Consider the following 15664-nt stretch of genomic DNA (forward strand, 5'->3'; position numbering starts at 1 on the left):
ATGCTTGGGAAAGTGGGGGGATATCAAAGGAGAGAAGACACTGTGTCAGGGGCACTGACCCAGTGGCCGCATTCATGGGCGTGATGGGTCAGAGACGGTGAGGACGGCAGGGGGCCGGGTTCAGATCCAGGTTCACAGGGTGGTTACGAGTTGTACTCGATTCGACGGCACCTAACATCAACCACAGATGCCATCATTTCTAACCTCCAATCCTGTGTTTCCAACCTGCTCATTCTAATCACTGGTAATTATCAATTGATCCTGATTACATATTTGATCATTTTCAGACAGCAAATGTTGGTAAAAACCTCCCGTTTCTTCCTCTTCGGCGTCTGCAGCTGGTATTTAAGTTTGAAAACTGGTCTTCCTTGTAGGACAATGGGCACCATCCTGTCATAAACAGCATTCTACCTCAAGACAGATCTGGAAATGTTCTTTTGACAGTGACTGAGGACAACACAGTTCCTTATTTGTCCTTCCCAGGACTGAGAAGCACGTGTGATGGCCCCATTTAAAGTGACCCATAGCCACTCGCTGCATCTCATCCCGTCTAGGAGGTTACAAACGTTCAAGCACTCTGTTTTATTGTTCACAATTTCCAATTCTCCTAGATCCATACTTCATATACTCTATATTCTGATGATTAACGAAAGTTTGCTGCCTTGTCTTCTCATTTGAAGTTATGACAGCTCGGCAAATGAAGGTCCCAAAATCTTAATTCGATCAACATCATTAAGAAAGATTCTATCTTGGTGCAACCACCATGGAAGGCGGTATGGCGCTTTCTCAAAAAGTTGCAAATAGAAATACCATCTGACCCAGCAATTCCACTACTAAGAATATACCCTAAAGATCAATAATGTATACTGCACTGAAACAGAGGAGGGAGAAAACTGTTTAAAAGAGATATATAATTAGGTATTTCTGTCATCACAGGAGTCTAGAGCGAGGGCTACATGGTGGAGGGGACCTGGGGGAGGGTTTGTAAAACAATGAAAGAATCTTTTCTTTTACTTTTCCATAATTTTTTACTCATGTACTTATAACTTGTTAGTCAAATTTGTGTCTTCTAGGTTGCAACACCCCCATGATACATCTTCAAGGATATGAACATGTACGGCCAAGCACAATCAATAAGAGTGCATCTAAATTCCAAAATCAATCTCCATAATAGTCTATGTGTTTCCTACTGCCAAAGGGGCCCTTTAGAGTAGTGAGAGAAGATCTTCACCCTGAAACCCACAGTGTCCCTTTTCAGCAGGAAGTAGCTAAGAGAATACGCCATCCCCTTTTCCTTATGACTTAGGGTGAAGTCTCTCTCAGGGAGGAGTGATAGGGAATGGCAAAGGACACACTGACAAAGAAGATTAATCAGAACTGGCTTTGACAAGCACTGTGGCATTTGGACAAGAACTAACTGGGAGGAGGGTAGAGAGAATGGTGCAACAATGAATGAATGGAAACCCAAAATCTCTGTAAATGTTTATGAAAATTAATAAAATATAATTATAGGGAAAAAAATTAAAAAAAGAATATACCCTAAAGAAACCAGAACCGCCACCCACGCAGATATATGCACACCCATGATTATCGTGGCTTTGTTCACAATTGCAAAGAGCTGGAAACAACCCAAGTGCCCATCAACAAATGAATGGGTAGAGAAGCTGTGGTATATTCACACTATGGAATACTATGCTGCATCGAAAACAAGGAACTCATGAAATATTATGCAAAATGAGTGACCCTAGAGGACATTATGCTGAGTGAAATCTCTCAGTCAAAAAAGGACAAATACTGCATAATGCCACTGTTTTATAAAAAGGACTGATAATCGGGTTTGGTGGGAAATTAAGAAAAGTGGGGATAAATAATGTACACTCCATTGAAACGGATGAGGGAGAGAACTGTTTAAAAGGGATATATGATTAGGTATTATTGTCAGGACAGGCTGCATAGTGAAGTGGACTTGAGGGGGAGGGATCGTATAAGAATGAAAGAATTTTTCTTTTACTTTTCAAAGAGAAGAGCAAACTGGGGGAAAGGGGTAGGTAGGGAGAAAAGAGCAACAATGAATGAATGGAAATTTAAAAAAAATAATAAATAAAAGAAAGAGTCAATCTTGAGGAGTGAGCTCTCATGGGCTAGTGGTAAGGAGTTGTGCTGCCCTCCCAAAGACATGCAGTTCAAATCCACCAGCGGCTCTGCGGGAGAAGGATGGGCCGTCTCCTCCTGCGTGACTGACTGCCTCCGGCAACCCGCTGGAGGGTCAGCTATGGGTCAGTTCCCACTTGACTGCACACAGCAACAACCACACCTGGGGAGAGCTCTGACAAGGCGGCCTTCCAACCGAAGCAGCCCGTCTTCCGGCACAAGATCCACATGCTGTTGACAGCCCGACGGCTTTAAATGGCCAATTTTTTTCAGAAGCAAGACCCAGCTCCTTCTCCCCGGTCTGTCCTAGCTGAGAAGCTCCACTGTCCATCGCAGGTGACCTTACTGGTCTCTCGGGCGCTGGGGGCATTGCTTCCAGCGTCCGCTGCCCTCCAGCCACCAGCACGTGACCGATGACGGGGCAGTGGGGAACACCAGTCAGCAGGGCACAGAAGGCATTCGCTTGTTCTCTGTTCTGTTTGAGCCAAATTAGGTTTAAAAATTATCACCACTCCCACAGGCTGGGCTTCGGGGCTTACGACTCTCCCTGGAAAAAGAGCTCGGTTTTGCTTTGACACCCAAGTTCTCACTAAGGAGCTTCATTTCACCACGAGCGGCCTGGAGCGGCTGGGTTTACTGTGTAGGTGTTTCACACAGACCCACACTCGCTCACACACACTCACACACAGCCCCTCATCGTAGATAACTGGGGGCTCCTTCCAGGACTGGGACTGGAGAGCCTTTCCAGCAAGAGGAGAGAGTAATGCAGGCCCTTAAATCCAAGCTCATTACCGTCAGTGAATGCTTAACAATAACATCAACCCTGACAACAGGCGTGGCTGCGGCCCTGAAGGTGACAACAGAAGATCCAGACGGCCGCTGGGCTCAGGAAAGCTCGAAGCCACATCACGCTTGGTCTCACTGCTGTAAACACCTCTGGGCCTGAGACACGCTGCAGGGAGCGGACTTCCTGACGCTTCTTCATCTTCTGTTTGAAAGGGGCCCCGTTTCCAGCCTGCCTGTCCCCAAATCCCTGCTCACAGCTCCCTTCACTAACTGCCTTCCTCACTCCCGTCTGCAACACACAAACCACAGGCCAGTCTCTGAGCGATTACAGAAATGGAGAGGAGGGTGGGAAATGAACAAACCTCCGACCCAGCGACGGCTTCCACGCAAACCCACTCGGAACGCGCGCTGGCCGCTCTCGCTGCGGAAATTCTGCTCCGCAGTTTATTAACGAGCCGAGAAAGGTGGCAGAGGCGGAAAGTGGGTCAGGGGAAGCTGTTTCATCTAATAGTCTGGAAACTGTCTTGGGAGGAACAGATGGTCCCACAGAAGTTGATGTTCCCCGAGATGAGCAGGGAGCAATTTTCTAGGAAAGAAAAAATGTTTCCTTACCAACTGCACAGACTGCTTCCGGCGAAGGCCGTTCACACCCGGCACACGGCACGCTCCGGGCCTGGCACGTCTGCGAACCTGGCAGCTAAGTGGCACACGCCCTCTGCCAGGGTGCTTCCAAACCTGGAACCTTCCAGATCTGAGCTCGAGGTCAAACCAAGTCCTGTTCAAAGCCAGCAGAGACTGGAGGCAAGCCTAGACACCAGCAGAGATTAACCAACATCCAAGATCTTGACAGATGAGACAGTGATGCTTGAACAGGTGCTGGGACCTCGAACGCAGCTCCCTCAGGTCCTGGGCAACACAGGACACACAGACGGGGTGGACCGCGGGGGACCTCAGCTCCAGCTGGAGCTCCTGCAGGTCAGGACCACCTGAATTTGGTCTCCTCGTCTGTGACAGAACCACATCGCTGACAGAACTGTAAGAATCAGCGGAGCTAACGGGGGATAAAAGAGCTCGGCAAAGCGTCCAGACAAGGCTGGGGCTGTTTCCACCTCCATCAGCTCTAATTCACCAAGTCAAATGGGCAAGTTCTCCCTAGATCAGGATGCAGGCAAAGGAAGGGGCTTCAGGTCCAGGGTCTTTGAGGGACAGGCCAGCTCCTGTCAAATCTCAGAACCAACGCTGGGAGGAAGCCTTGGTCCAGTGCACACACTTCAGGGCAAAGGACCTGGAGAAGGCAAGGCTGAGCCCCATCCCAGCCCAAGAGCATCTTCCTGGACTGAGCGTGTCAAGTCACCTGTGTCTCCATTGTCTAACTGGTAACACAAGGACCCCTGAGTGGGTTAATCGGCCACAGCACCTGACAACAACAATCTTCCTGCTGTGTTCACTGTTACCTCTATTGTGACTGTTACTAATAGTGATAACCAATTATTAACAATTGGTTATTAACAATTAATAACCACGGGAGGCATGGTGGCCAAGTGACTAAGGACTTGTACTGTCAACCCAGTGGCAAGTGGTTCAAATCCACCAGCTTCTCTACAGGAAAAACATGGGTAATCTCCTCCCAGCCGGAGAATCAGCTACGAGTTAGTGCCAACTAGGATAACAACAACAGTAATAATAATAACAACGCTGTTGTTATTGTTCAGTGTCGTAGAGTCGTAGGTGACTCATAGCAACCCCATGAAGCCAAGTCCTCAACACTTGTGTGACTTTCGTCCTTTCTCCAGGTTCATAGGGTTTCCAGAGGCAAGCTATTTCAGAAGTGGATGCCACTCCTGCTTCCAAGCTTGTTTTAAGCGGGGCGCTCCACCAAACACTGTCCACCATGGGTAACCATTATCGCATTTGACACATCAGTGTCACAGTGTTCGGCTTCACAGCAACCACAAGTTACCCCTTTATTATCCAGGTTCATAGGGTTTCCGGAGACAAGCTATTATGGAAGTGGATGCCACTCCTGCTTAATAATAATAATAATAATAATAATAATAATAATAATAATAATAGCTTCTCCCGGAGATCAAGTCCACCAGCAGCGCCACAGGAGGACGGAAGGGCCGCCTACTCTCCTGCCAATGACAACTCTGAACCCGACAGAGGGTTACCACGTGTTGGAACCAAACCTAAGTCTTTAGAATAACAGCATCGGCCTCACCCATGCCAGCTGCCCATCACACCTGGCCAACTGCAGGTGAGATGACACAACTCAGGTGGCCCACTCTCAGCTGGCTCAGACCAGGGGCTGGAACCGGAAAGTGCTCCGCTTGGATAAGAGTACGATCTGTTGTTGTTGTTGTGGGGTGTTGTTAAGTCTGTTTCCACTCACAGCAACATCAGGCAACAGCGCAGAACGGCCTCCGGTTTCCTGGGCCCTAATCCTCACAGCAGCAGACAGCAGGTCCTCTCCCAGAAAGCGGATGCTGGGGGTCTGACCTCGTCCATAGCCAAGCGCAGAACGTACCTCCAGGGGGGCCTGGCATTAAGGTGGGGGCAGAGAAGAGCCACTCGCCCACCTGGGGGCCTCCCGCTCTGTGCTCTGATAGTAAAGATGCCAGGACCCTTTTCTGTCACGCTTTCACCTCCCCACACCCACAGCGTCTGACATTTAGCTTCAAAGCTTTGTTTGTTTAACCTGAATTTTTTCTTTAAATGTCATCCACATCAATGACTGAAGAGCTGAGAACGTTATACACTAATTGATATGTCTTAAAACGGCAGGTATCATATTTAGAGAAAGAAACATCTCGTTAAGGACTGGCAAAACAAACATTTGAGGGTACTTATCTAAAGGAGCCCCACGGTGAGACCCTGTGTAAACCGAGGCTCCTCCGTCAGACATGTAACCACCGGCTGCCCGGTTCTGTCCCTCCCTCTTCTAGCTTTCTCCACTGGGCTCTGAGTAAGGGGACGACCTCACCTGCAGGTCCCTACAGCCAGGAGTTCACTCCAGCCAACCTTCTGACATATCACAGACCTAAGATAAGGCTATTAACCCTTTGATCCCCCCTTCAGCTTTATTTTTTTTAAAGTTTTAAAGTTTTTATTCCATTCATACATATATTGTATTTCACACACTCCTTCATTGATTTGCGTAGCATACATTGTGTTTTACAAAATTAACCACCATAGATCTATGCCTACCATTTCCTGGTGTGCAGCCGACCCCAGTGTACCTTTCCTAATTCCTCCACCCCCTCCCTCCACCCGCCAAACTCTGCAACCCCCCGTCTTTCCTCCCCATCCTCCCTGCCCCTTCTTCTCCCCTCTTTGGACATTTATACACACGCTAGTAGCTATCCATCTTACAATATGGCCTTATGCACTATTTGTCCTTATGAGACTGAGCTAGTTCATTCAGCATAATGCTCTCTATACAATGTTTTACAAAACCATTGCTCCCAAGTGCTGCATAGTATTCCACTGTGCAAATGTACCACAATTTCTCAATCCATTTGTTTGCTGATGGACCTCTGGGCTGTTTCCATGTTCTTGCTCCTCTGAGTAACGCTGCTATAAACAGGGGTGTACAAATCTTCACGTGTGAGTCTCAGTTCTATTTTCCTTGGGGTATATTCCTAAAAGTGGACTGGCTGGGTCATATATGACATTTCTATATTCAGATAGCTGAGGAAATGCCAAACTGCCCTCCAGAGTGGTTGTGCCGGTCTGTGAATTCTCAATCTGTGCCATCAGCTTGGGGTCATTTCCATCTGAGGACCGCGGGCTCTGTGGGAGACGTAGGTTTGACTTCTAGACAGTGCGTGTCAGCACCACTATCTGTCAGTGGGAGTTTGCACGGAGTCATGATGTTTTACCAGGCTGCCGTGAGGCTTCCAGACACCAGGAAGAAAAGTCACACAAGCCCGTGAGCGTCTCTGGAGCACAATGGCCGATCCAATGGTGCAGAGGGTTACTATGAGGCAGCAAGTAACAGGTCTTTTCTACGGGCTGGTCAGAGGGTCAAGAAGGCAGCAAAGGGGCAGAAACGGCCGGAGGGGCCGGGGAAGCGGAGGTGGCTGCTGCTCGGTGCCACTGAATCCGCTGCCGTGAACAGTGACCCTGTGAACGCCGGGTCCGGCCCTGCGCTGCCTGTACCATCCTCACCCTCAGACACGCTCCAGCCGGTTGTTACGGTGTCTGCCCGTCTCGTGGTGGGTCTTCCTCTTTCTCTGACCCTCCCCTATTCCCTGCAGGATGTCCTTCTCCAAGGACAGGCCCCTCCTGACAAGCCCACGGGGAGACCAAATTTCCTGATCCTCTAAGGAGCCCGGCTGTGCTTCCCCCAAGACAGGCTTGTTGGTGTTTTCAGCTGTCGTGGAAGAGTCACTGCTCCTAGCCGACACCACGACAAAGGCCTGTAGCAAGAGTTAACGCCCCAGCTTCTGAAAACCTAGTCACAGCACAGAAAACCACCCCTGCCCTCCGGGAGCCCAGCTGGCTGGCTGGCTATGTGAAAGCAGAGCCTGGAAGCAGAATGAAGGCGCCTTCTGTGAGGTCTGCACCCAGATGCCCTGGGGAGCCCTGAGCCTCATCCTCTACTCGTTCCTCTCCGTTCACCCCCTGGGCACCACCTCCCAGCCTGCCCCAGCTCCACCAGCTTCCGGCGACACCGCCTGGACGGAGGACGCCTTCAGCCGGGCCTGAGGGTCACATGGTTCCCACAAAGCGTCCCTCTCCACAGGCTCACCCCTTCCATCTTTACACCCCAGAAAGGGTCATTCCAAAATGCAGACTGATCACGTCACCGGGACTGTCCCTCTTCACGACCGTCAGCGATTTCCTGAGCAGGCCCACAGTGGGCAGCACCACATTCAGGACCCCTCACCCACTCCCAACGTCACGCTCAAGCACACAAACCACCCACAGCTCCCCATTTAGACGACGCCGTTCCCCACTACGTCCTGGTCCCCTACACACCGGCCCCTCGGCCTGCAGGGGATATCTGTGCACCTCTCCTTCCCACCCAGCCTCTGCCTGGACATCTCCAGCTTGACCTGGAGATCCAAACCCTTCTTCACACGGCCCTCACCAAGAGAGACCACGACAGCCTGCTCCACACCCCCAACGTCAAGGACAGCAGAGCCTGGCTCTCCCCCGGAAAAGCTTCAGAGTCCGTCTAGACTAGCGCTCTAGTGTCCCCAGGGGCGCATATATGGTCCGTGATCAATATTCAGGAACTACTTATGGAATCGATGCCTCTTCATCAGATGCTCCCTGGTGACCCCAGGAAGCAAACATTCATGAAGGAAATAATGGTGCTGCATTCTGAACTCAAGACACAGACCCTGACCTGTAACTGATTTCACTTCCTTCAAAACCGACTACACCAGTTCTACCCGACAGAACTTCCTGTGACTATGGAAGTGCCACGTTGTCGACGGGAGCTCTGGGGGTCCAGTGGTGAGAAGGGCTGCTGTCAACCGCAACACACGTGGTTTGAATCCACCAGCAGCTTCACGGGACAAAGCTCGGATCTCTCCTCCCCTGCGATTTCTGAAAACCCACTGCAAGGTCAGCCGTGAGCCGGTTCTGACTCGACAGCACACGACAACAATGTTATATTGTTAGGAAGGACCAGTTCTTGGAAAAAGACACCTTTCTCGGAAAGGTGGAGGGTCAGAGGACGAGAGGAAGACCCGGTGACACGGTGACTGCCACAGTGGGCTCGACCACGTCAGACACGGTGAGGACAGGACAGGGCAGGTGCGGACGTGCTGTTCATGGGTCACTGTCCATCACAGTGATGGCACCCAGCGACAATCTGTGGTGCTCTCATCAGCTCCCACCCAGTGCTTGAAATGGGGCTGGTATGTTGGGGCCTGAACTCTTCCTTTTATTCCGCTTCCCTGCGTTTCAGTGCGAAGAGACAGTGCTGGGCTAGACAGTCAGCGAGGACCACACCCTGGGCCCGGCCTCATCCTGCAGGTCACCACGCCACCAGCCACTGAGCAGAACGCCTCTCAAGTGAGGAGAACAAACCATGGTCCATCCTTACGACGGACACCCCACTCCACTCTCTCTCACTGTCAAGGCAGAACTGACCCATAGCTGACCCTCTCCTGAGTTCTGAGGCTGTAAATTACACGGGAGGAACTGTCCACCTTTTTTCCACGGAGACACTGGTGGATTCAAACCACTGGAGGTGTGTGGCCTTGGGGTCAGCAGACAACAGCACAGAGCTCCGGACTGAAGGCCTGTTGTGCATGAAGAGCATCGGGTCAGAACTGGCCCTCAGGCAGCTTCTCAGGGCACCAGGGGACACTGCCCACCGTCTTCCTCAGAGCAGGATTCGTACCGCCCACCTCGGGGTTGACAGCACACATCCTTAGCGCTCGACCACCAGTGACCCCTAAAGGAACACCGCTGACGTTATGTGCCCTCGACTCAAGTACGACTCAGAGTGACCACACGAACACAGACCTGAAGCTGTCCTACCCTGAGCCATCACTACCGGGTGACAGAACCTGGGGTACACTCAGCCAAAAAAGGGGTCTCAAAATACGTGTGTGAAGTCTCCCACAACCTGCTGCCACCGAGTGAGTCCAGCTCACAGCCCCTGCCGGACAGCAGAGAGCGTCCCCGGGGCCCTGAGGCTGTAAGTCGTAAGACGGCCGGTTCACCCTCCTCCCACTGGACAGCCGACGGATGCAGACCACCAACCCTGAGGTTAGCAGCTACGCATCTTCACCTCTGCGCCACCAGGGCTCTTTCCTGCTAAGGCAGAGAAGCCAGATAAACAAGACGGCACACAGTAGGGCTCCACGTACAGAAAATTCTAGGAAACAAAGCAGATGAGTGGTCGCGAGGGGGTGGGGCGGGTGGGGCAGGGGTGGCAGCAGTGTTCTGCATCTCCACTGGGATGGCTTCACGGGCACGGACACTCAGCGTGTGTGTCCCTCAGTGAACATGAATAAAACAGAAAAATAATTAGGAATGAAATGAGATCAGGAGTCAAGTTCTCCAACACGGAGTCTGGCACTCAACAACGTCCCCTCTAGAGCCACAAAGAACAACCTTACTATAAAAAACACACAGCAAAACACCTCGGAGGGCTGTCGGAGACCACAGCGGCACATGAAATAAGCATTTCCTCTAAAGAAGGTCAAGGTCAACCACTCCTGGCTGGAGACAGAAAGACAAGCAAGGCTCAGTCTCCACCTTCAAGGAAACAGTCAAGTTTAACATATGGGCAAACTTGAATGCAAACTCCAATGAGTCACAGAGCCATAGTGGCAAAGGGCGCTGATGTTATTGTATGAGCTGTTAAAACCACTACGACTCGCTCGGAGCCACCGTGTGAACAACAGATCTGCACCTTCCTCATCCAGCCCACTGTTACGGTCACTGTATCCATCCTGTTGAAGGTCGTCCTCTCTCTCTGACCCTCCACCTTTTCTAGTATGACATCTTTTTCTAAGGACGCCTCTCCTGACAGCAAGCCCATAGTGTGTGAGATCAAGTCTGACCACGCTGGCTTGTAAGGGCACCCTGGTCACACTTCCTCCAAGACAGACTTGTTTGTTCCTCTGATATTCGATGGGATACTCCGCACCCTTCTCCAAGACCACAGCACAAAAACAAGCATGACCCTTCTGTCATCCTCAGTTACTGTCCAACTTTCAGACGCAAAAAGAAGAAAGTGAAAACACCATGGCTTGGGGCAGGCCCACCTTAGTTTTTAAACTGACACCGTTGCCCTTTGGCACTTTGTAGGGGTCCTTGAGAACAGACCTTCTGATATGCTGACTGCTGCTACCACAATTCCATGATTAACCTCACAGCCACAGAAGAGAGCCATTCTGATTGTCTGGATTCAAGAAAGAACAATTCAGTCAGGATTTGAGGAGAGAATGGGGTATGGCAGGCAGCAGAGGGTGGTGGGGCCCTGGGCTGAGGCAGAGTGCTTGGAGCGGTGTCCTGGGGCAGCATTGGTCACTGCAGTGACCACAGCACACGGTCCCTCACGGGAAAGGTGGGAGACTATGCCAAGCACAAGGCCAAGCTGAGTAGCCAGCCTGGTCCCAGCCGCACTTGTCCTGAGAGCCAGACAAAGGGGTGGCAGGATCAGGTCATGTTGGAGAAAACAGATCCTGCTTGGAGGGCAAGCTGCCAATTTGTCACGAGTCCTGATGTCCAAAATTCCCAAGGAAATAATAAAAAAATGAGGCCAATGATTAACACTCGGTATTGCTTATCACAACCTAATGTATAGCCTGCCCAAAGCTCAAAATAACATAAATGCCCAATAAAAGGGGCTAAATGAACGATGTCTGCAGTGCGACTGAGTCACACGCAGCCGTTAAATCGTATCTTCAGAGACTGTGTCATGACAGGGTGTGTGCCACGCTGTTACTGTTGTGAGGATCTGTTTAGTCGATTTTGAGGACAACAATGCAAAGGAAGATGCAAAATATACACAAAGGATCCATCCAACAGCCTTTGAACTGTTGATGGATCGTCTACTATGAGCCGGGCACGCTGGGTCCAGCAGAGAATCACGCACTCGTTGCTGTGGAGTCAGGACTGACCATGGCTGGCCCTCCAGCAGCTTTCTAGAGGCTGTAAATCGCACGAGAGGAGACTGTTTATCTTTTTCTCATGGAGCAGCTGGTGGATTTGAACCACGTGCCTTCTGGCGACGTAGCTCCTTACCACTAGGCCACCAGGGTTCCTAACGGACACAAGCTCATCTTATAGTCAGGAAACAAAATCAGAATATAGACGGGGAGGAGCAGTGAGGGTGCCGTGACGGGTGGCGAGGAGGGAGGTTCCTGAAGCAGCTGAGAGGATGAGAAATGAGGCCAGGGCAGACGGAGACCTCCTCCGGGACAGTAAGGTTTCCTAAGAAGAAAACCTACACCCCAGTGCAGAAAGACAAACAGAACCCCCCACAACCTCCCCATCTTCACAAGCAAGTTACCATTCTGCATGCTTCCTTGTGATCTTTTTTCTGAACATGCTTTTTATTATATCTTTTTTCCCTGAATCACTCCACAAGGCCTAGACACGCTAATATTCACTGAACTGGACGGCCAAGGAGCCGGAATGATTTGCGTCTGGACTTGCTGAGCCTCACGTCAGCGCCATCAGGAGCCTTTTCAGAAGTCATTTCAGAGGCACAGTGAATGGGACAGGAACTGTGGGCACGCACTAGGAAGGTCAGACCAGCTGAACAGGAAGGTGATGTGTCCACCAAAGGTGCCTGAAGGGCGTCCACCCACCCACCTGGATGAGGAGAAGGCTGGGTGGACTTTGGGAACGTGGAGGGAATGTGGAATGTCATGGCAGAGACACTTCAGGTGGGGTGACAATAGACTAGAGGTGGTAGTGACAGTTACAATATTAGCTCTCCCTGTAACAAACAGGTTCGTCCTGGAGAGGGTGAAACCAAGTTGCTCCTTGGAGTCAAGGATTCTGAAGCTTCGTCTGACATACTCTGGATATGTTGCAAGGAGGGACCAGTCCTTGGAGAGGGACGTCATGCTCGGGAGGGTGGAGGGACAGCACAGGAGAGAAACACCCTCAATGAGATGGATTGATTCAGTGACTGGGGTAATGGGGATAGGTGTTTCAGAGACAATAAGGTTGGCACAGGATAGAGCAGGGTTTAGGGCTGTTGTACATAGGGTCTCTATGAGTTGCAGGCAACTTGATGGCACATAACAACAACAGCAACAATTCCATACACAAAGGCAATCACAAAGGCACACAGTTCAAATTCACCAGCTTTTCCATGAGAGAAATACAGGTAGTCTCCTTCCACGGTATTTACAGCCTCTGAAAACCCACAGGAGGGTCAGCTATGGGTCAGTTCAGACTCAATGGCACAGAACAACTCTATGCAGGGAGCACTGAGCAGGGAGCACTGGTGGTGCAGACAGGGAAGCTATACAGCATGATGTCCCTCTGACAGTTCAGATCACCAGTGGCTCCATGGGAAACACACAGGCAATCTCCTCCCCCACGATTTACAGCCTCGGAAATGCAATGAGCTGGCCCCTCCCTGACGGCGGTGAGAGAGAGACCCTTGATAACGGGCCTGACAGGAGGTAGGGAGGACATGGACCTTAGAACTTGGTGGTTTTCCAGGTAACCTGCAGCAGGGCCGCCACGCACATCCAGGAGCCTGGATGTGTTTGGTTTACAACTGTGCCCCCTACTTCAGCTGAGAAACAGAGTTTGCAAACTGGGGCCCCGCAGGCCACACTCAGCCCCTTGTGTGATAGACCCTGAGTTTTTGTTTGTTTAACATTTTTATTTTATACTAGTTTGCTTACACGTTTGTATACATTGTGTCTCACCCTATCCTTCACTCACACTGTGTTTCACACAATCATTCCATGCATTATATTTTATAAAATCAACCACCACTGAACAACGCCCATCATTCTCCTGTCTTTCCAGATCCCTGCTGATCCCTCCACCTTCCTTCATCTCCTTCCCGCCACCCACCAACTAGTGCGACCCTGTGATTTCCCCCTGCCCGTCCTCACCCCTGTGTTCCCAAACATCTCCCCCTCGGATCCGCAGACACATCTTTCTAGTTTACAATAAGTGACCCTAACTTTTGGTATTATCATTTTAATCGTTGTTGTATACCGTAGAGTCGGAACCGACCCATAGCCGACCCTCTGGCAGGATCATTTTAATTAGTGGTTTTAATTAAGTGCTATCTTTTAAAAAGCAAGAGCTTTCACATGTAGATTTCTAGAAACAATCCCTTTTATTAAAAAAGAAATAAAATTCAAAACACACTCATTGCCACTGAGTGGTAACCAAATCACAGCTGACTGTCCAGTGGGTTTTCAGAGGCTGTAAATCACATGGAAGGAGACTGCCCCTCCTTCTCCCACAGAGCAGCTGGGGATTCCAACTACATACCTTTGTGTTTGGCAGCATAATTCCTAACCCGTGAGGCCACCAGAGTTCCCTCCCCTTCAGACAGGCCTTTCTTTTCCAGGTCCTCACAAATCCCATCACCACGTAGGTCCCCACTAGGTCCTACTGCACCTGCAACAGGTAGACCCCCAGCTGCCCAGGTCCCCAGCAGGCCCTGCTGCACCTGCGTGGGAGGGGGAGACCTCCAGCTGCCCAGGTCTCTGCCAGGCCCTGCTGCACCTGTGGGGGGGACCTCCAGATGCTCAGGTCCCTGCCAGGGCTGGCTGCACCTGCGGGGGGGAGGACCCCAGCTCAAGGCCAGCGTGTGTGGCCCAGCTCCCGGTCACCATCACGGCCGCCCATCACTCACCGGCACTCAGGGTGGTGAACTCCAGGAAGCGGTACTCATAGGCCACGTCGATCTTGGTCTCCACCTGGGGCCTCTTTAGCGTTGAATAAATATTCCCAGGCCGCTTCTCATCCCGTTTCTCTAACTTGTTCAAGCCGCAACCCATCTCAGCAGCTGCAGTAAGAACAGGGGTGAGAGGAGGGTGAGGTGGACGCTTTGAAAGAACCACAGCACACAGACGGATTCTGCCTTTAAACAAACCCCACACCATGAAAGACTCCACGGCACTCCTGAATGAAGCACTGAGGAGCCCAGCCTCGACGGGACCTGGAGTGTGATCTCCTATCTGACAGAAGCCTGGAGCAGCTGGGCCAGCCCAGGCCCAGGCAGGTTCACGCTGGAAAGCACCACATCCCCGCCACCCCGACATCCTACAGGTGCACCAGAAGCCTACCTGCCTTCTATCTTTGTTCTCTCTCTGTGTTTCTGAGGGAAAAACCACTTCACAGCACCTCGCACCTCAGTTCCCCTCTAAACTGGGTGCAGGATTTAAAAACGGCATCAAACAGCAAACCCATGCATTCCAGTGTCAGCCCCCCTCAGGAAAAACCCAGAGAGACGTGTCCCCTTCGTTCTGGTTGCTAAGAGAGAACAGTGAGTTGTTACCATTTCCAAATTCCAAAGTCCTTTCTGCCACCCTCCACAGCAATTATTTAAATGGGAGTTTATATTCCTAGAAAAAAAAATCTTTACAAATGAACGGCAGCACTTTTACGGGGTCGTGTCGAAAAGGCCGCCTTTCATTCTTTTTCAGACCAAACCGCAGGAAATAATAGTAGCCTTGCACGCTCGTCGAGGCGTTCTAACCCACAATGAAAGCCGGCCGGGCACCACCAGCAGAGCCAGACGGTGAGGCAGAAATCAGTGCTTGTCAGCAGGAAGTCTACACGACGGTGGGGAGGACAGTGGGGGCCAAGCTTTCATATTCTTATTTCTTTTTTCCTATTGTTCTTTTTTATCTTGTTGTGTATGTCGAGTCAGATCAGCTGACACAAGAGGGGACTGTCCCTCCTTCTTCAGCGAAGCATCCGGTGGATTCGAACCACACGCCTTTGGGATTGCAGCGCAGCTTCTTGCCACCAGGCCACCAGAGCTCCCGAGGCCAGTCTTTCAAAAGATTCAAAGCAACGGAGGGTCTCTGCTTAGCTGTTGTTGCTGTTTGTTGTCGAGTCAGAAGTGACCTGCGGCTGACGCTCCAGGGGGTTTGCAGAGGCCGTAAATCGCACAAGAGGAGATAGTCCATCTTTCTTCCATGAAGCAGCTGGTGGATTTGAACTCTGTGCCTTTGGGTGGGCAGCATGATTTCTTACCAGTGCGGCTACTGCTGTTGTTGGGTGCCATCAAGTAGAACTCATAGTGACCCTGCGAACGGCA

General features: G+C 51.0%; 1 protein-coding gene across 1 annotated transcript in view; it reads right to left on the bottom strand.

Annotated features, from left to right (window-relative positions):
• The window catches only part of RFTN1 (raftlin, lipid raft linker 1), a 211872-nt gene extending 197473 nt beyond the window's left edge, over positions 1-14399 (bottom strand). Inside the window, exon 1 of the mRNA XM_006883404.1 lies at positions 14252-14399. Within this exon, the coding sequence (XP_006883466.1) occupies positions 14252-14396 (145 nt within the window). The 5' untranslated portion in view covers positions 14397-14399. The remainder of the gene's footprint in view (positions 1-14251) is intronic.
• Positions 14400-15664: the final 1265 nt, after the last annotated feature.

Source organism: Elephantulus edwardii, unplaced genomic scaffold (genome assembly GCF_000299155.1).
Source record: "Elephantulus edwardii isolate Elephantulus edwardi_28Jun2011 unplaced genomic scaffold, EleEdw1.0 scaffold00027, whole genome shotgun sequence".
NCBI classification, from domain to species: Eukaryota; Metazoa; Chordata; class Mammalia; order Macroscelidea; family Macroscelididae; genus Elephantulus; species Elephantulus edwardii.